Source organism: Muntiacus reevesi, chromosome 5, assembly GCF_963930625.1.
Source record: "Muntiacus reevesi chromosome 5, mMunRee1.1, whole genome shotgun sequence".
Lineage (NCBI taxonomy): Eukaryota > Metazoa > Chordata > Mammalia > Artiodactyla > Cervidae > Muntiacus > Muntiacus reevesi.
Genome location: NC_089253.1, coordinates 88,218,122 through 88,238,804, shown reverse-complemented (window position 1 = coordinate 88,238,804; position 20,683 = coordinate 88,218,122). Strand labels below are relative to the sequence as shown.

The 20,683-nt window shown below is 53.8% G+C and overlaps 2 protein-coding genes across 3 annotated transcripts in view; one reads left to right on the top strand and one right to left on the bottom strand.

Moving 5' to 3' along the window:
- Nucleotides 1-44: 44 nt before the first annotated feature.
- Nucleotides 45-5,388, bottom strand: MAD2L2 (mitotic arrest deficient 2 like 2). Of its 2 annotated transcripts, XM_065935762.1 has the most exons (9): nucleotides 5,277-5,388; nucleotides 4,767-4,818; nucleotides 4,546-4,664; nucleotides 3,153-3,224; nucleotides 2,478-2,578; nucleotides 1,569-1,663; nucleotides 1,173-1,246; nucleotides 628-720; nucleotides 45-405 (listed from the first exon to the last, which is right to left on the bottom strand). In XM_065935762.1, the coding sequence occupies exons 2-9, from the start codon at nucleotides 4,804-4,806 to the stop codon at nucleotides 364-366; spliced, it is 636 nt and encodes a 211-aa protein (XP_065791834.1). In that variant the 5' UTR covers nucleotides 4,807-4,818; nucleotides 5,277-5,388; the 3' UTR covers nucleotides 45-363. The 2 variants fall into 2 exon arrangements, with proteins under 2 accessions (XP_065791834.1, XP_065791835.1); XM_065935763.1 differs by lacking the exon at nucleotides 1,569-1,663.
- The window catches only part of DRAXIN (dorsal inhibitory axon guidance protein), a 34,577-nt gene continuing 19,003 nt past the window's right edge, over nucleotides 5,110-20,683 (top strand). The window contains exons 1-4 of the mRNA XM_065937141.1: nucleotides 5,110-5,166; nucleotides 5,285-5,455; nucleotides 12,407-12,940; nucleotides 12,992-13,062. Coding sequence (XP_065793213.1) covers nucleotides 5,110-5,166; nucleotides 5,285-5,455; nucleotides 12,407-12,940; nucleotides 12,992-13,062 — 833 coding nt within the window. The remainder of the gene's footprint in view (nucleotides 5,167-5,284; nucleotides 5,456-12,406; nucleotides 12,941-12,991; nucleotides 13,063-20,683) is intronic.

Here is a 20,683-nt window from a genome sequence, read left to right as displayed (position 1 = left end):
TGGGCAGAGAAGCAGCCCCTTCCTTCCAGGTAGTGACAGCCCAGTTCAGCCCTGGGGGCTCTTTATTGAAACAACTCACAGCACAGCATTTGAGACGGACAGAGTTGGCCGGCCGAATCCCAGAAGGCTGAGAAACTGAGGTCCCAGCACTCTTTCCTGCCCTCCTGGGCGGAGAAGGGAGCGATTCCTCCACGAAGGCAACCAGGCCTGAGCAACCCAGGGCTGGAGGCAGGGGTGGTCCATACACAGAGACAATAAGAGCACTTGGAATCAGGGTGGCCCTGCAGCACGGCCCAAGGCTGGGCCCCCAAAGTCCGACAGTCGTGGCTTTCCTGGGGGGTACGGGGGAGGGCAGGTGCACCCTCAGCTGCTTTTATGCGCCCGCTCTTCTACGTAGAGCTGCATCTGATGGACAGGAATAGACACTACGGTCAGATGGACAACCAGGGCACCTCTTCTAGGGAATCCATGGGGTCTCCGCCCAGGGTGGGGCTGTGGGGTCACTGCCAGGGGTTAAAAGAAGAGGGCATTGGGAGCCTTATGCCAGGCACGCCCTGTCATTTCCCCTGAGCCTTTGTCCACAAGCCACCTGGCGAGGCCTCAGCACAGGGGCCCCAAGCGGCTCACCTTTAAGATGTCTGATGTCATGGTCTTTAGAGGTATCAGTCGGGGGTCGTGCATGTGGACATCCTGCTCGTCTGCCAGGATCCAGGGGAAGTCCTGGGGAGGAGACCAAGGGAAGGGTGGCAGGGGGCCCGTTGCCCACCTTCACTTTGCTCCCCTCTCCCCTTCCAGAACTGGCATCCTCAGACATCAGGAAGCATCAGAGCCATCAGGGAATTGCCGTTGTGCAGAATCCCAAGTTCCCCCACCAGAAAGGCTTAGTCTGTAGATCTGAGCTGGCCTGGGAGCCCCAGTGACTCAACATGCCCCAAACACCAGTTCAGAAACTGGATGGAGGCTCCCCTCCACTGAGCGGGTGCCTCGCCCTCCTCTCAGCACTGACAAGGTGATGACCTCAGAGCTGATGCAGGAGAGCTACTGATGCCAGCACTGCCATAAGCGATGTGATGAGTGCCCTGCTGGGGCAACACCCCTGCTCGAACAGAACTCTGATTCTCAGCGCCTCCCAACTGTCTCCTGTCCACCCTGCTACACCAGTCCCATCTCACCTTGATGACCTGGATCTTCTCCATATTGCGAGTGGCAGCTTCTCTCGTGTGCACTAAGACGGTGAAGGTACAGCCTAAAGAGGCCAAGTTCGGTCAAGCCTGGGCCACCCCATACCTGCCACTGGACACAGCCTTTTCCCACACAGCCTAACTGGCACAGCAACCCCACAGAGCAGAGTGTGAACCCAGTGCTCAGACAAGACACTCAACAGGGAGACTTAACCCCCAGGTGGAGTCAATCAGGGAGGCCTCCTAGAGTAGGAGGGTTCTTAAGAGGGGTTCTAAAAGGCAGGAAGGAAGAGAGGAGGCTTGGTGCAGCCAAGTAGGGACCCAAGGACACAGGCCAACACGGAGCCATGGAAATGCCCAGGGAAGAAGGGGTGGGGAAGAGCACACCTGGGGGGTTGTGGTCCAGAACAGCATCACACACACTGATCTTCAGGATGAAGGCTCGGAGCAGCTGCTCCACGTGAGATAGCAGGGAGTCGGAGCTGGGAAGGAGAGAGGAGGAGGGTCTCCCAGCACATGGGTGTCCCCCCTCCCACTGGCAGGCAATCAACCCTGGAAGCAGCCCTGGGGGTACAGAGGGCCTGGTGCTTCTGAGGGCCTGCCTACTTGATTTCACGTGGTTAAAATCCTCTGGGGAGTTTAAAACCAAAGCCTTGTCCCATCCCAGGCTAATTAACTCAGAATGGGGTGGGGTGGGGGGGTGCGGGGAGCATAAGGAACCCTAGTAGGTGGTTCTAACGTGCAGTCCAGTCTGAGAACCAGGACACCAGGCCAGGAAGGGACAGGGCTTGCTTGAGGCCAGACAGCAAGTAGGGACAGATTCTAGTGCCCTGACCTTACCACAGGAAGCCGGCAGCTGACCAGCCCAACACAGCCACCCAAGGTCAACTTCTAGTTGACTATGGACTGGATGCTTGACTGGGAAGTCAGGAAACTGGGTCTGTGTCCTGGCTCTAGGTGACCAGGTCAAGATCATCTAAGAACCAGGACACAGTTGATTGATTTCTGCATCTATAAAACGAGGTTGGGACCAGCCATTTGCCAATGCCATGATTTTCCAGGTGTGATACAGGACGGTTTTCTGTGATACAGGAGGGTTTTCTGTGTAACCTGTGTGACATCCATAGAGACTGCTGGGTGGCCAGCTGTGCCTCGTCCACTAACAGGCCCCATTAGGGCAGCACACCTCACCACGTGTCCTCCCGGGTCTTTAGCAAGGCATTCAGGGGTTGCCTTAAAGGGATTAGGGTAGGGGTATTGCCAGGGAGCCTGTGGATGGGGAACAAGGCAGCGCACCTGATGGACAGCAGCGGGGGCTGGGTGATTTCAAAGACGAATTTCTCCACTGGGCGGTGCTCCTTGTCCAAAATTACCACCACCACTTTCTCCACATCATTCTGCAAGGACAAGATCCCCCTCCTCCAGAGCTGGGTCCCTGCCTCCTGTCTCCCCTGTTCACTCCCCTCCCTGCCACCTGCTCCCTGCCCAGGGAAGGTTGGGAAAGACACTCCTGCTCAGCTTCCAGTCGCAGAGTCCCTGGGATCCCAGAAAGAGGTTTGAGAAGTTGAGCAGGCACCCCAGTGGTACCCACGGAGAGGAAAGGATGCTGGGTCCCATTGTAATGCTAGGATGTCTCAGGGAGCAGAACAGATAGAGGGAGGAAGCCCTGAGGGGCCAAGCCCAGACAGAACTTGGGGCAGAGGGAGAGAAAGGAACATGGGAGAAGGACCCAAAACCCTCAAGGCAGGCCCCACTCAGCAAATTCCACGAACCAAGGCTCCAGGTCCAGCATGGCTTGAGCATACCCACATGCCCTGGGGCTTGTCCCTGGGCAAGGGTGGTCTCCAGAGAGCAGGGAATAGGCTTCTGGGTGTTATTAGTCATGTGGACCCACATGGTCCCAGCATTGCCCCATCCTGGAGCACAGAGGGGCACGGGAGGCAGCGTAGGCTGGGGGCCTGGTGTTCTCACCTTTTCCAGGAGCGGCTTGACGCAGTGCAATGTGTCCTGGATATACTGGTTCAGCTCCGGATGACAGGACATCTACACACAACCCCCATGACGGCTGGTGAGGTTGCAGCACTGATGGGGGGACCCCTGACACCCTCTCCAGCTGCCCAAGGCCCTGCCTGCCTTTGGAGAAAAGACCAGGTGTTCCCTAGGGCTCCCCACCAGGAGACAGACTTCCCGTCATGAGGCTAAGAACTGAACTATCCACAGAGGGGAAGAAGTTAGACGATCCTAAGAATTCAGTCCCAACATTAGTATTTAACACAGCATTAGGAGTTTCTAATGCGGGGCCACAGAGCTCCTCCAGAGTCTGAGATCTCTCTAAATTGTGGGGGTTTGAGCATACAGGCATTTTTCCAGAGAAGGGATCCAGGAATTTAATCCATTTTCAAACATTAAGAATCTGGAACTAAGGACCTGAGTGGCCTCAGGCTTAACTCCTCTGCCTTTCCTTACTTCATCTGTGGAAGATCTCATTTAAAAAGAAAAAGGAGGATTAAGTGAGACAAGTACCTAGTACACAGTGTTGTTGTTTAGTTCTTAAGTTGGGTCTGACTCTTGCGACCTCATTGGCTGGAGCCCACCAGGCTCCTCTATCCATGGACTTCTCCAAGCAAGAATATTGGAGTGGGTTGCCATTTCCTTCTCCAGGGATCTCCAAACCCAGGAATCAAACCCGGATCTCCTGCATTGGCAGGTGGATTCTTTACCACTGAGCTACCAGGGAAGCATGGTATACAGTGGGTACTCAGTAAGTGCTGATTCTTTTTTTTCATTTTCCCTGTATATCTTTTTGCTTGTTTTTTGTCTCCCACCCCCCACCGCCCACCCATATCTTTTAAGCTTCCACCACCTTCCAGTGTTCAGTCGTTTGTTCTAACATTTACTGAGTGCTTTCTAAGGGGCAAGAACTTCTAGAGGCTGCTGATGTAGTCACATGTGTTTACTGCTTCCTCTGCCTTTTAACCTAAAACAAGCTGTTACAATTAGGGTAAATGATGGTAGAGAAGGTGCCTGAGGTTATAGGAATCCCCTCCAAGCCAACCATTCATCAGTTTCAGGAGACCTTTAAAAATCAAAGATGGGGGGAAGGGTGGGGGGGACTCTAATTAGAGCACCTGGTCCCTAACTTCTGGCAAGGGGAATTCCCAGTTCAGAGAGGAGGGAAGGAGATGCAGTGAGGGATGGGAGGTTGTGAAGCTATTAGCTGCTTCTGTGAACTAGAAGGCAAGGTCAGGCCGCTGGGGAATGAGGGCGCTGAGCCTGAAGGTGGAAGAGAGTTAAAAATCCCCTCTCCATCCGCTCTGTGATTCGGAGGTGACCCAGTGCACCCAACCTGGCTGTGGGGGCTCACCTGGACAGGCACATTGTACTTCTTACGCTTCTGGAAGATGCCCACCGGGTAGACCTCACGCACGTAGAGGATCAGGTGCACCGCCACCTCCAGGAACTCGCAGAGCACATCGGCCACCACTGAGAGACGGGCAGAACCCGGTGCGCTCGTCGAGGGGGAAGCCCGCCAGCCCTGGCCCTCCCTCGCCCCCTGTCCCGGGTCCGCAGGTCCAGCCTCCCTACCTTGACCAAAGTTGAGGTCCTGTCGAGTGAGCGTGGTCATCCTTCCCAACACCTGGGGGGTGGGGCAGAAGCGGGAGCTAGTTCCAGAGGCCCCGGCAGCCGCAGGGCCCGCCCACTCCCACTGCCCCGCCCCTCGACCTGGGAGGGAACCCGGGCAAGACTGCCCGTCCCTTCTTACAGAAGCAGAGCAGCTGGGAAAGAGCCTCCCCCAACCCCGCCGCCCCCGCCTGCCCCACGCAGGTGTTAGAGCTGGGAGGCAGCCTAACGCCTGCGATCAGCCTCCGTGCACTGGCCGCTTCGGCTTGCAGTCTCGTGGGGCTAAAAAGGCCAGAGTTGTGCCCGCATGAAAGGGCACGGCAGCGGCCGCAGGGGGAACAACTGGATGCGCAGGGCCAGGAACGTAAAGCTGGACACGCGGAAAGCGAAACTAGGCTGGAATTAAGACTTCACCCCCTGCGAGGCTGGATTCCTCCTCTGCGAGAATCCCGCCCTTCCCCTCTCTCCCCGTACCGACTCAGGCCTCGATTCCCGGCAAGGGGCCCGGCCCCCGCGAGAGAGACCACCGACCAGATTACTCCCGCGCGCCTCCCGCTCAACCCGCGGCCGGGCGCTGCTCCGTGACGTCCGCGGCGCTCCGCCGGGTCCTAACGCCGGCTCCAGCCACGCCCACTCGCCACAGCCAACCACGGGTGCGGGGGGGCGGGGCTGAGAGAGGGGTGGGCCCTGCCTGGGCGCCAAAGTGATCCCAGGGCCCGAGTCGGCTGATGCTGCGCCACGCCGCTTCCTTTCAATTAAAGCTGGGCGCGAAAAAAACAAAACAACTTTGGTCTCCACATCGGATCGGAACATATTTGCCTCCTCATGGCATTTCTCTCGCTTTAGGACATAAGGGACGAGGGCGGGTAGGTGTTGCTGGTGAGAGCCACTGGAGGTCACAGATGGGCACTCTGGACAGCGACATCTACCGCTAGCTCCAAAGTCGCCATCCCCGGAACCTCAGCTGCCCAACCGAAAGCGAATCCGCCGGCTCTGGGGCGGGGATAGAGGAGGGCCGGCGAGCAGCGGGGACGTCCACGTTCCCACCTCATCTGGAGCCTATAGGCAGCCAGTCTTTACCTCCCAAGAAGAAAAAACCTCCCGGATTATGCATCGTAACAATAGCTGACATTTATAGAGCCGCTTCCCAGGTGGCTCAGCGGTAAAGAATCCTCCTGCCCATGTGGGAGACGAAGGAGACAGGGGTTCGATCCCTGGGTGAGGAAGATCCACTGGAGGAGGAAATGGCAACCCACTCCAGTTTTCCTGCCTGGATAAGCCCATGGACGGAGGAGCCTAGCAGACTACAATCCATGGGATGGGGTCTCAAAGAGTCGAACATGACTGAGCATGTACACAAAGCACAAGAACAAGCCAAGTGCCAGAGACTGGGCTTAGTGCGTCCGTGGATGAGCTCACCAAGTTCTCAAAACAATTCCACTGCAACAGTTGCTATTATTGTCCCCGTTTTACAGATGAGCCGAACAAGGTTCAGAGGGGTGAAGTAACCTGCCGGAGTTACCCAGCTGCTGGGGGATGGTGTGGACACAGATGTCTTCTGCCACTTCACTTTATAGCTCGAATGTTCCCCAAAGGCATGGACTCTGGAAGGGCTGAGGATCCTGAGAAATAATATTAATATGAAAATAATTCCTAACACGAACACCCACTATGTTTCAAGCATTGATTTCTTTAATTTTCTCCTTAACAATAACAGCCAAGCCTCCATTTTACAGTCCTCCATTTTACTTCATAGATGGTAAAACTGGCTCAGAGATGGTTCCTTATTTGCCCAAATCACACAGCTGGAATACAAACCCAGTTCTGACTTCTACTCTAACTCCAGGGCTTCAGCTTATTTTCAACCCCTTTATTTTACAGGTGGAAAAACTAAGGTCAGGGAAGTGGCTGCGAAGTTATGGACAACAAAGCAGGGACAGATATCTGAGGATCTTGTCTCTGACCTCCAGGGACACAAAAGCTTGTTAGAAGTCACGCCCATCTGTTGGTACACAGATCTAGCCAGGAAAGTTTACTGTTTACCGCTTAATATCAGAAACCTGCACCCCCTTCACCCCAGATGCTTTCAAACCTGCATTTACACATTTCATATGGCAGTGGTGATGGAGGAGAGAATAAGTAATCTGGCCCATTAAGCCAAAGATGCCAACAGAGCATTTCTCAGAAGCAGTCCCAGGAAATCTGCATCAAAATCCCCAGGGAGCCCGTTAAACACTTGGAACCTGGGCTTTCCGGACTTATGATATCAGTCGGGGTGCACAACAGGGCACTGGCCCTTTAACAAGCTCCCAGGGGCCTGATGCCGAAGAAAGGGTGGGAATTGCAACCACCCTAATTGCTTAGGGAAAGTCTGTATTTCATAAAATTGCAATGTTTAACCCTATAGAATGAAGGATTTATTTTAGAAATGGATGTGCCTGGCAGAACATTCTGGGCACAGCAACCCTTCCCAAGACCTGGAGACCCTGCCCACATCACATAGGAGAGGACCATTTCCACATGGAGCCAGCTGAGCAGCTCACTTGCTTGTAGGCAGGTGTCCCCTGGCTCCTTGAGACTTAATCACTGTGGATGCTTGGGAAACTGGGGAAAATGAGTGTCCCTCTTTGCCCCTCCCTGGAGGCTGCTCAAGCAGCATTTTCATTGGTAACAGAAAGTGGCAGTCTTAAGGGGGGCAATTCTTTGTGAAAAGTCCCTTAGGATGAAGCTCTAGGGAGCAGAAGCTCAGAGCCCAGTTACTCCTGTGGGGTGGCCTCCAAGGCACAGCAGCAGGTGACGTGGGTCTCATACCAGTGTTCCATCCATTGACCCTCCGACCCCCTGCCCAAAGAAGACATAGTGCAAGCCACTCAGAGCTCTCCTGCCACACACAGCTAAAGAACTTCAGAGAAACCTTGGTAGACAAACACCCCAAAACTCACATTTTTCCAATGGGGACACTGAGGTTCAAACAGTTTTGTCTGACCCTGGGGTACCTACCTTTTCAACTAGAAACTGGATAAAAATACCTCAGTTTGGGGCTTTGGATTCAGAGCTAGCCATTAACAGAGGAAGGGGGGCTAGAAGACAGCTGAGGAGGGATCAAACTAATCTGACTCCATCCTCCAAAAGGCCTCCATCTCATTTGTGAAATGAACAGGCTGGACAGATGTTCCCTAAACCTCTGATGACCTCGGGTTCCACAGGGGCCAAGAAGCTGGGGATAGGCAGGGGCAGAGGGGCGAATCAGCATGGGGCCTTGAGAGAGTTCTGTGAAAAGTCATCCGTCACTTCTGTCCACACGGCATCTGATTTTTCATATCTTAATCACATCAGCATGATGGATGGTCATGGGACCCAGATTACATTATGGAGTTAATTTATTACATTTTTGAATATCCATTTGCTGGGAGTCTGCTTTTCAAGGTTATTTGCATATTCTTCACCAAAATGACAATATGTAGGAGGGCACCTGGGAAGGAAGGGAAGATGTTTAGGAGGAGAAAGAGCTTATTTGCCAACTGCAGCAGGTTCCTGAGGGTCTTCAATGGGAACAGAAAGAAACTCACTCCCTAGAGACATTTAAATTGAAACTGAGAGGTGAGATGTAAGAGTTTTGCCAAGACTGCATGGACGAAGGAAGATTCCTGGGGCTCACTGAACAACACACAATGAACGAATGGGGTGTAACAACAAGCAATGAAGTGTCCAGACCCCTAAGATGTTTCCTCTCATTCCCACCAGGATGATCACAGGACATATCATCCATCCCATCACTGCCTAAGGTTCCCAGGACACCAGACACAGGAAGGCGGGAGGAGCCACAGAGAATCAGCCAAGTTTAGCCTGGTGACAATCCCACTGTCACCAGGGAACAGTGCTGACAGTGGGATTGACCGCAGTGCTCAGGAACCCAGCCAGCTGAGACACCCCCTGAGCAGAGGCCCAGCCTCCTTCATTCTCTAGGTTCAGCACCTCTGCAGTGCCTGGCCAAATCCAGGTTCTAAATGAATGTGTGTCCAATGAGTAAATGAAAGAATCTGAGGGAATGAAATGGTGGTGGATAGTGACTCACTGACACTTGCCTGACATGAGCCCTTATTGAGTCCGGATGAGGAGCAAAGGCCTCTGATTTCAGTGGGCCGGGCTCTAGGTGGTGGTGTGCAGAGAAGAGCTGCTTTCACAAATGAAGCAGGAGCTGCAGAATGCACCCCCCACGCGCCCCTCACACCCTGCTGTGAGAGGCCGCTGCTGCTCTCCCTACCACTGCCCCTTAACCAGATGGATCTTGATGTCTTCATCTGTAAAATGGGATTGTGGTAGCACCAATTCCATAGAGTTGAGCAAGGAATACGTGTGATAATGTTTGTAAAGACACAAAGTGCACAATGTCTGGCACGTAAATGCCCAATTAATGGCTGTGGTGACAATGCTATTAAGTTTGACACACACACACTACCTAAGCCCATAGGGCAAACACTCTGGACCAGTCATCACGCCTTTCAAATCACCATCCAAAACATCCATAGCTGAGGCCCTCTTGCTATTTCCATTTCCCTAGGCAGCAGAGTGAAGTGAAGTCATTCAGTCGTGTTCGACTGTTTGCGACCCGGTGGATTGTAGCCTACCAGCCTCCTCCATCCATGGGATTCTCCAGGCAAGAATACTGGAGTGGGTTGCCATTTCCTTCTCCAGGGGCTCTTCCCGACCCAGGGATCGAACCCAGGTCTCCCACATTGGAGGCAGATGCTTTAGCCTCTGAGCCACCAGGGAAGCAGGCCACCTCCAAAATGCCCTGAAGGGGGATGTGCATCCTCATGGCCCAAGATGCTTAAAGATAAGGGGCTACAGCTGAAATCAGCGCCTTTCCCTGCTCATCTGGCCTTCTGGTGTGAGGTGGGACCTGTACAGCTGCCTCAGATCCTGGGGTCCACTGCTGACCTCAGACTCAGGTCAGAGTCCTGGCCTTAGGCCAAAAACACTGGATGGCCTCCAATACATCATCAACCAGGGCGGAACCCCCATGCCATTTCCTCCCCAAGGTTCTGCTGACTTTCTAGTGTCATTGACCCCCTTGTTGGTCAGGGGGACCTTACAGATCATTTCTTCTTGAACTCTGAAACTTTATTCACAGAAGTTCACAGAGACACTAACTGTTAACCACATTTTAGGGGGTTGCCGTGCCCTCTGAAGTCATCCTGGACCACAGAGTAAGAGATGTTGATAGAGCTCAACTGCCACTTTTAAAAAATAATTGCTTTACTGAGATATAATTAAATAAATAATAAATATAATTCAATAAATAAACCTTTTCAAAGCATCCAATTTGGTGGTTTTTAATATAGTCACAAAATTGTGCATCCATTGCCAATATCTAATTCTGGAACATTTTCTTTGCTCCAAAAAGAAAAACCCACACACATATTGGCAGCCACTTTCCTACTCTCACCTTCTCCCAACCCCTGGCAACCAACCCCTAGTCTACTTTCTGTCTCTATGGATCTGCCCATTCTGAACATTTCATGTAAATCACACAATACACAGTCTTTTATGTCTGGTTTGTTTCACATAGCATACTATATTCAAGGTTCATCCAGTCTGTCACATGTACTGGTACTTCATTCCTTTCTGTGGTCAAATAATATTCCACCACATGAATATACCACATTTTGTTTATTCACTCATCAGGTTATGGGTATTTGAGTTGTTTCCACTTTGGCCATTCAAACATGGAGAAACTGAGGCCCAAAGTCACCAAAACCTGGATGGGACAGGATTCCAGACCTCTACTAACATCTACCTTCCCCTACAGCATCACTCTGGAGGGACCAGAGAATAGAATCCAAAAGACCACCCTACTGATGAATATCCATCACAACAGCACTGGAACCAGAGGAGCCAATAATTCACTTCCGGTTCAGTAAATGCTGGGCCACAACTTCATCCTGGACAGGGAGAATCATGCCCACTGTCCTCTTCCCAGGCCCAAGCTACCACTGCCTCTTTTCTGCCACAGATTCTAGCTGGTCTCCCTGCTTTTGTCCTTGCTTAACTTTGGAAATCAGAGCTAATTTGTTACAACCTAAATCAAATCATGCAGGGCTTCCTTGGTGGCTCAGCGGTAAAGAATCTGCCTACCAATGCAGATTGAATTCGGGTTCAATCCCAGGGTCAGGAAGATTCCCCTAGAGAAGGAAATGGCAACCTGCTCCAGTATTCTGGCCTGGGAAATCCCATGGACAGAGGAGCCTGGCAGGCTATACAGTCCATGGGGTCACAAAAAAGTAGAATATGACTTACCAACTAAACAAGTCAGATCATGTCTCTGCTCAGCTCATAACCCAATCCATCCTGGGGCCCAACAGGCTGATAATATTCATATTACAATAACAATAGCCGATAATTTTTCTAGATAATATCCTGTGGGACCAGGACCTTAGGAACATTATCTCCTTACACAGCCATTTCACTTAATCCTTGATCCCTGAGAGTTAGAGCTAGCTGTGAGCTCAGAGAGGTTAGGCCACTTGAAAGAGAGGGGGAATGGCATAAGAAAAGGAGCCCAGGCATCTAGCCTGACTACAGAGCGGAGCTCTTAAACCTCTGAGCCATAATTTGCCACCCTCCGGAGAAAGAACACAGTCGAAATGGAAGCCGCTGGGACAGTTCTGGGGGCCAGGCAAGACTGATGCTTTGCACAAACCGGGCCCGCCCCACCGCTCTTTGATCTTTGCTGCGCTGGTGGCCCCTCTGACCCCGCCGTGAGTTATGGGGGCCGCGGGACCCATACACAGCATTCCTGGACTCCCAGGGTCGGCACTCTGCGCGTGATGAATGAGCCGGTCCCGAGCACTGGCTTTGTCCTGCCTGGACCGTGTTGTGGAGCGTCAGACCTATTTTGGACGGGGCGTGGCGAGAGGCGGACTCGTGTGTGTGTGTGTGTGTGTGTGTGTGTGTGTGTGTGTGTGTGTGTGTGAGGTACGGGGTATGTCTGTGTGTGTGTGTGTGTGTGTGTGTGTGTGTGTGTGTGTTAGGTACGGGGTGGGGGGGGGGGTGTGTGTTAGGTACGGGGTATGTCTTTTTCCCCTTTCCTCCCCGGGGTATGTCTGTGTGTGTGTGTGTTAGGTACGGGGGAGGGGTGTGTGTGTGTGTTAGGTACGGGGTATGTCTTTTTCCCCTTTCCTCCCAGGCTGTGAGAGTGGGAGTGCTGTGTGTGTGTGTGTGTGTGTGTGTGTGTGTGTGTGTTAGGTACGGGGTATGTCTTTTTCCCCTTCCAGGCTAGTGCAGCCGTCAGTGCGCCCGAGTCTCACCTGAGAGCACTTTGAAGACCCCCTAGAATCCCACATGGAAGAGCGACCCCTCCCGGAACCTCGCCCCCAACTCCGCTCACTTTCCGAGGCTGCAAAGGCCCCGCGGTGCCCGGTTCCGCCTTCCTCGCACCGGGCGTTTCTTCCGTCCCATTTGACAACCTAGGCGGAATAATCCTTTTGGAGAACCGCCGGCCCCTGCTCCGCCAGACACGCCGCAGCTGAGCGCTCAGCCCCGATCCATTGTTGGGGTCCGCCAAGGACCCCCTGCCGCGGCCCTTTGTCGCCCGCTCCCAGCCGGGCCGCTCCAGAGGCGCCACCGCTGCCCGCACACCGCCCGTCCCACGCGCCCCGGGCCGCGCCGAGGCGGCTCTTACGCACCGGGAGGAGTGGGCCCGCCTCTCCCGGTGCCCGCAAGGCCGCCCGGCTGCGCCCGCCTTTGTCTACCTTCTTTGTCTGCCCCGCGCCCTCGCGGCGGCGGCGGCGGCTAGGCCTCTGGGGAGCCGGACGGGAACGCCGAGCGCAGCTGGCGAGGGCGCGCTGGCCGGGAGCGCGCTGGGCCCGGCTCGGCCAAGGGCTGCCCCTCGGCTGGGGGCAGCGGAGCCCTCTCCCCCGCCACCCCTCCCTCTCCCCTCCCCGTGTTCCCGCCCCCTTCCCTCCCGCCCGCCCCCCTCCCCCTTCCCTCCAGCCCCGCTCAGCCTCGGCACATCCTCCTGCCGCCCGCGCACCTCTCCGCGAGGTCCTGGCTTCGCAGCTCTGCCCTCTGCTGCGCTCGGCTCCCGCAGGCGCTCGGCCCGGAGCCCCTCGGCCCCCGCCCCGCCGGTCAGACAGGTAAGGCATGGCCTTGGCCCGCCCCCGGCCCCGCCCTCCCGCCTCACCTAGTTGCGCGCCTGGACAAAGGTGGGCTACCTGGAGCGCTCAGGAGCCAGGCGCGCTGGGGACCGAGGCTGGAAGTGAGGATGCTGCTTTCTTCCCTGTCCTCCCGGCCCTCGGACACGTCGGTCGGTGGGTCCGCCGCCTCCCCTCCTCGACGCGTCTCCCCCCAGCTCCTGGCTCTGCTCCTGGGCTCTTCGTCTGCCCACCTTCCTCCGGGCACCGACTTTTCCACGTTCTGACACTGCCTCGCGTGCGCCCTCGCCTCGCTCCCCCGGACTCATCTCTCGCCCACTCTCCTCCTCCGCACTAGCCTTCTCCCTGTGGGATCCGGTCTCTCTTTGTCTCTCTGTCTCTGAGTCTCCGGGTGGTCTCTTGGGCTGAGGCTCCCAGACTGACGTCGTTTGAAGAAGCTCGAAAGACTCCCCGAGCCCCGGGCAGAGCTAGCAGGAGTGTCCTCGGCTTTTAGCGAGGCTACCTACGGGGCTGGAGTGTGTGCAGGGAGGGGGGAGGTGCGCCCCCCTCCTCCGCCAGCCCTGCGGGGGTCCCGCGCCCTCCCATCCGACCCGAGCCAGTTCCGCGCTCTAGTGATCCCGACGGCGCCAAGCTAGCTCTTCTGGCCCCGGTTCGGGCCCTCTCCCTGCCCACTGCCTGCTTTTCTCCAACCGCGCACCGGGGTCTCAGCAGCCTGCGGGAACCAGGTTTGAGACATGAGGCCTCTTGGGTTTCCCGCCAAGTCCTCCTTTGCCCCACTGGGTGCTCCCTCGGCCCTCGCCTCGGTCTGCTCTCTCTTGCTCAGAGCACTCTTCCACGCTGCCCACCTCCCAGCCTGGTGGCATGCAAGAAGTGCCCTAGCGTTGGTTCAGGACCCCTCCGGAGTCAGGCAGACGGAGGCTGAGGGACAGATCCTGGACAAAGGAAAGTACTTCTCTGAGCCTCAGTGTCCCCTGGATAATTCGGGGATAATAGCACCCACCTACAGAGATGTGTGTGGAAACGGTGAAAAACCGTATTGAATGTCAGCGCAGCACGCACTTGGCGGCCATGGGTGATTCTACAGTCTTTGGGTGGGTGGGGATGAGGCGCCACAGAAAGGGGGAAATGGATCCAAAATTCAAGGCTTAGAGACCCTGAAAAGAAACGTCTTTTTCAGGGACTATGGCCCCTCCCCTATCACAATCACCTCCCCCTACACACTCTTCCAGGCACTCTTCTCTCTTTCTCTCCCTCCTCTTCTCTCCTTGTCCTAAAATCAGAGCTTAAAAATCAGAATGAAAAGGGCCTCTGCTTTCAAAATGAGATCAATGTGGCTGTTGATGTTGCCAACAGCTGGTCATTGATTGAGAGACATCCGTGTGCCTCATTGCCAATTCTGAACCTCCATCTTGCACCCATTTTTTGTTTGTTTGTTTGTTTTTTAAAAATATGTATTTATTTGGCTGCACCAGGTTGTAGTTGCAGCATGTGGGAACCTAAACCCCCTGCATTGGGAGGGCAGAGTCTTAGCCACTGGACCACCAGGGAAGTCCCTCTATTTCTTTTTCAATGTTGCTCACTCACAAGCCACTTCCTTTCCTCTGGGGGGATTGTCTTTTGGACCCTGAACCTGCTGGGGAATCACTGAAACCCTCTGACCATCTGTGTCATCACAGCAGGTGGCACACAACTCCAGGAGTCAGGCAGTGATGTGGACTTGGTGGCATAAGGCGGTCAACTTTATAACATCTCCTGACTGGCAGCTTCTGGATTCTCCTAGCTGAGTTTTCCAGCTCCAGCCAGGACTGGCAGCCAGAACCTTTCTCTTTAGAGAGGCAAGAATGGGACTGAGAACACACACACCCACACATATACCATCCAGACTCCCGTTCACCATCCTTCCTGCCACTTTCACTGCCTTCCTCACCATTCAGTCCATCCCTCTCCCCATCCCTAAGCCCTCAATGGCTCCCTGTTTCCACTAAATTAACAACCTTGCCTGCCTCCCACCACGCCCCCATCAGCATCAGAGTTTTCAGCCATGATAGAAGGCTGATCATCTTCATGCCCTGATGGACTGCGAACTCTTCCCTCTATCTGAAATGTCTCCCCTTGCAGGCCAAGGGCAGATGGCCCGGCCTGTGGGAAGCCCTCCTGCTGCCCCTTTGCCTCCCTGTCTCTCCTGGGCTGCACGTCCCTGGGCGGGGCAGGTCTTGTTCCACTTATGGTCCCAGTGCCTGAGACACAGCAGGTGCTCTGTCCATATTTGTTCTGATGAATGGAATCCTTGGCTAGGGGGACAGGGATGAAAATTGCAAACCACAGGTTATCCCTGGGTTCCACTGGGTCCTGCTGGCCAGGCCAGGGGAAGAGTGGGCTCTAGAGCAAAGGACCAGAGCTGGGGTGGTTGGAGAGGGAGCAATTTTCCTGGAAAGTCCCTGTGGCACCAGGGCCTCTGCATGTCTCCAGAAGTTGAGGATGATTTCTGTGCCTGATGGTAACAGAGGAAATAGACTAGACAGGGAAGCAGCTGCCTGAATTCAGCAGACTAACTTAGCAGCTGTGTGGCCTGTACCTTCACTTGTTTCAACCAGAAACGTGACAGAGCAGAGATTTTGCATCTTGGCCTCCCTGATTCCACATTCTGGGGTGAGTAAAAGCTGGGCATGTTCCTGGGGTGGGGAGGAGTCATCGGGCATCACTCTACTCGCTCCTTCAGGTGAGGTTCCCTTCTCTTGCTACTCCATGCCCTCTGCTTGTCCAACCCCAGCCCTTCTTCTCAAGGGGGCCAGTGGAGCACATATCTCCCCAGGAAAGACCCTGCCCCCATGCCAGACCCAGCTTTGGCCGCCACCCCCCCCCCCCACTACAACACCATGGCCTGGCATTGACTGTCTGAGACCCCCCTGAGTGGGTATGGGTGGCACAAGTACTAGAATCCAGAGCAGCTGGGATGACATAATTGCCAAACCTCAAGTTTTTAGGAGCCCCCTCTGTGCCAGCCTCTGGGTTAAGGCCCCCATTTTGTCATATCTAAAAGTCACAGCATCGGCACTGGTATTAGTGTCTGAGTATGCATGAGACATCATGGTCAAAATGTGGCCTTTGAAGTCAGGTGGCCACAAGTTCAAATCCCCACTCTCCCATTCACTCTGCTGTGTAACCTTGAGCAAGTCCTTCAAATCTTTGTCCCAGTGTTGATCCACTGTTACTGTCATCATTACCTGAAAAGTATTGTCCACTTCAAGGGGCTAAATTAGATAATACACATAAAACCCTAAGTCTTAAGAACAGTCAATGCCCTGTAAATGATACCCAAACAAACATTGACTTTTCAGATATGGGACTGAAGCCCAGAAAGGTTAGTTGGCTTGCCCAGGGTCACACAGCTATTAAATGCTGGAGCCAGGATGCCCACCCATACTTGTCTGACTCCAGGTGTCTTTCTACCCCACACTGGCCTCTTCCAGAACTGACAGCAGGCATTTTATCACTTGATGATTAAGTGATGGGTCCAACAAAATTGTCTGGGAACCAAGATAATGACATTTGGGGGATGAGGGCACCAAGAGGATGACTAAGGAGAGGAGGAGGAGGGGTGGCCAGTACCTGTAATATAGCAGGAGATAGGACTCCACCCACCTTCCCCCCAAAATAATACCCTTACATAGATTTTTTTGAGGTGTGAGGCCTTGGGAGGGTGGGAATTCCCAAGGCTGCGGATGAAAAAAAGAAAAGCAGATGGAGCTGGCCCTGTGTGGAAGCCAAACCTCATTTGCCAAGACAATGGTCCCCTCCAGGCGGGCCTGGGCCTGTGCTGACCCGCCCCACCGAAGCCATCAATCATCCCACCAAGGACTGAGGACGGGGCTACCTGTGTCCACCCCCTGCACATGAAGGCACAGATGCTCGAACACTTCCAGGAACCCACCCCCAAGCCCCACGCCCGCTCTTTCCCCTCCTCATGATAACAGCAGCTACTGTTTACTGCACCATTACTGGGTACCACTCACTGTATACCTTTACCTCCCTTCATTCTCGAAACCTCCAGCATTTTACAGGAGAGGAAACTGAGGCTCAGAGGGGTTAAATGACCTGAGCAGGGTCACACAACTCTTTTCGCTCTGTTCAGGGGGACTCTCCCATGGCTCAGATAATGGGTTTGGATTGACATGTGTGTGTTTGAATCAGTAATAATTATATCTGTGCCTCCCTCTGTCACTGGGCCTGCGGCCTCCCTGCCAGATCAGAGTGGGGACCTCTAGATGGCAAGGACTGTGTTTTTACTCACAGATTAGAAGCTCCCTCAAGCAGTTTTCCCCGTGTCCTGAGAACATCCAAAGCCAGAGTTGTGGGTCCCCTCACAGGCTGGGAAATCCCTAAGGGAAGCAGTCAGATCTCCCACATCAGACTGGAGGCTTCCTGGGGTGGAGGCTGCTTTTCTTACTCAAACCAGGGCTCCCTGAGGACAGCAGCTGTGTCTCATCAGTCTTAGAGTCCTCCAAGGTGAGACCTAGATCTTCCCTGTTAACCATGAGAGCTCCCCAGGGCAGGGCTTCTGTCCCAGTCAGAGTTTACTGGCAGTTTCCAGAAGCAGGAACAGGTGTTCAGACTGGAGCATCTTCCCTTGGGTGGCACCCAGGCCCTGCACCCAGAGGGGATCAGCAAGTGCTGACTACCTGATGTCACTCTCCATGGTGCTGCATGGTCAAGAAGCAGAATTCTCTGTGAAGCCGGGTTGGCAGACCTGTGCAGGGTGGGTGGGGTCTGGCTGTTCTGAGGCCTGGGGAGGGGCTGAGAGGCCCCTTCCTGTTGAGCAGGTGTCACTTTAGGGGTGCAGAGCCTCAGAGAGGCAGGGTAGATGGGTGGGGACTAGCTCAGGACTGTCAGGGTCAACCTGCCAACAAGCACCCTCCACCCAGGGCAGCTGTTTCAAGTCTCACCTCCCACACCCCCCACTAAGCTCACCTTTGCTACCTTCCCACTCACCTACACTGCCTGAGTTCCTTCCATACCTAGAAATGTCCCCTCTCCCAACCACACAGAAGTTCTAATTTCCTAAATAGTCAAATCTCATGACAGGTTAATAATCCCATTTCACAGACAGGGAAATAATGACTCATGATGAGGTGTGGTGGTGGGAGGGGTTGTGGGAGGGGCTAGAGAGGCAAAAATCTGGTCCCAAATTGCCTTAGGACAAGCCCAGCTGGTAAAATTAAGATCCAGCTCCCCCTCCCCCACCCTCATTGAGGACAGAGCTATTTTGTTATTATTTATTTACTTGTTTATTTTTGGCTGTGCTGGTTCTTTGTTGCTGCACAAGCTTTTTTCTAGTTGAGGCGAGCGGGAGCTCCTCTCTAGCTGTGTTGTGTGGGCTTTTCATTGCTGTGACTTCTCTTCCTACAGAGCATGAACTCTAGGGCAAGTGGGCTTCAGTAGTTGTGGCTCCCGGCATTAGAGCACAGGCTCAATAGCTGTTACACACAGGCTTAGTTGCCCCAAGGCATGTGGGATCTTCCTGGACCAGGGATAGAACCCATGTCTCCTGCATTGGCAGGCAGATTCTTTACCACTGAGCTACCAAGGAAGCCTGATATAACTATTTTGATTGAACAATTACAACTTCTCGTTTTCCAGCTCTGGGGGAATCAGCTCCCCTTAAAGAAGATAGGAATCTGCTCCTAGGGAACCAGGACCTCTAAGACCCCCACTCCCAACTGGAATTCCAGATTTGTGGAGCTGACTTCCAGGTGACCCCACTGTTTTAAGAGCTGAAGAGGGGACCTGGGGATGGCCATCTCCACTGTTCAATTCCAGCCATTCCAGGAAGTGTATGACTGAGTCATGAGGAGGTGTCAGAGGGAAGAGTCAGGCAGATCAGTTCCAAGTTAGAGCATTCCTTCTAACAAAGTCTGAGCACTTTTGAGTTGGGGTTCTGGGCACACAAACGCTGCCAGGTGTGAGAGTGAGGCGAAAGTTCTTTGTGTGTAAAGGAGCTGATCTCTGTCTGCTCTGTGTGTTGTGTAAATGTCCCCTGGAGAGTTTTAAGCTGGAAAACTAGTGATCCGATTTGTCCTTCTGATCACAAAGCTGAAAATGTTTTGGTGATAAGCCGGGGCCAGGGCCAGGGCAGACAGCAGCACCGGAAGTTGTCTGGGTTACCGGAAACATGGCAGGGAACGCGGCCCGAGTTTTGTCTTAAGGCGGCACCCACTTGGAGCCCAGTCTGACCTGAGACTGCTGCTCTGAAGGACAGAATTCAGCCCCTTAGTGTCCGGGTCCCCAGAGGGGAATGGTGACATGCTCAGAAGGCCACAAAACCCCAGACCCACTTCTCCCATGAGCTGGGAAGGCTCAACACCTGAGCCCAAGAATACTGACTCCCAAACTGCCCCAGAGTAAGGCTGGGTTCTCTAAAGGGAACAAGATCCCCATGGAGATGTTTCTTGGCCTCTCAAGGGTAGCGGTCTCTTCTAGTCCAGGTTTAGCAGAAGCCAGCTACCTTCCAGTTTCTTTTTTTCTTTTCATTTTATTTTATTTAATCTTGGCTGCTCTGGGTCTTTGTTGCTGTGTATAAGCTGTCTCTAGTTGCGGCGAGCCGGGGCTACTCTCTAGTAGCAGTGCTCAGGCTTCTCATTGCAGTGGCTCCTCTTGTTGCAGAGCATGGGCTCTAGGGTGGGTGGGCTTTAATAGCTGCACCTCGTGGGCTCTCTAGTTGTGGCACACACACAGGCTTAGTTGCCCTGCGGTGTGTTGGAACTTAGTTCCCCGACCAGGGTCAAACCTGTGTCCCCTGCCTTGGCGGGTGGATTCCTAACTCGACCACGAGGGAAGTCCTGACCTTCCAGTCTCTGATGAGTTAAAGAGGGTTAGAATGTTTCTGTGTGGAGCATCATTTTTTTTTCTTTTTTTTTTGGAGCATCATTTTAAGACCCGAGCTGTGGCCAGGGATATGGCAGGAATTCGAACCCTTCTCTCTCCAGTTCCCTGACCCCCCCAGCACTGTGCACCCCTTTCTGAGGAGCCCTTGAAAGATAGGTGTGCCCCAGTCATCCCAGAGACCCCAGGGCTGGTCTCAGGATGCCCACCCTGGCAGCTCGGTGGGTTAGGATCTCACCTGTGCTGGAAGTCAGGCATGATTGGAGAGGTGGCCAGAGCAAGGCAGAGCTCCTCCGAAATCGAGTGAGAGGGAGGGCTGGCCCAGGAGTGGACTTCTTATCATCACACATTATTGTGTTTTGTTTTGTCTCTCTCTCTCTCTCTCTCTTTTTTTTTTTTTTTTTGGCAAGGAGCTTGCGGGAGCTTAGTCCCTGACCAGGGATTGGACCCACGCTTCTTCCGAAATGAAAGTGCAGGGTCCTAACCACTAGACCGTCAGGGAAGTCCCACATATTGTCTTTGAACACTCACAGATATGTCCTGTGAATTCATGCTACTTTGATACCTGTCCGTGGTCCCTGGGGGCTCACTCCAGAGCCAGGAGGATATGAGATGTCATCCCTCCCCACAGGGGGCTGTCAGTTGGATGGGCAAACAAATGGAAGATCTTGTCACCATGGATCATAAATTCCCAGGCTCCCTTGGCAGAGGGCCCTGGAGACCATTTAATCTAACTCAGTGATCCAGTAGTCTGCTTCCACTATGCTTCCCATCTGTTTTATTTATTTATTTATTGAGCAATGCCGATCATTTCCCATGAAATCTTATCCATAATCCCAGATGTTC

What these genes read in the sequence shown, in the direction of transcription:
- MAD2L2 (XM_065935762.1), bottom strand. Translation starts at nt 4,806, where the DNA reads ATGACCACGCTCACTCGACAGGACCTCAACTTTGGTCAAG. An exon ending in AGAAGATCCAGGTCATCAAG is followed by an intron (nt 721 to 1,172) that starts GTGAGATGGGAC and finishes TCTCCTCCCCAG; the next exon opens with GACTTCCCCTGGATCCTGGC. An exon ending in TGACATCAGACATCTTAAAG is followed by an intron (nt 406 to 627) that starts GTGAGCCGCTTG and finishes CCTGTCCATCAG; the next exon opens with ATGCAGCTCTACGTAGAAGA.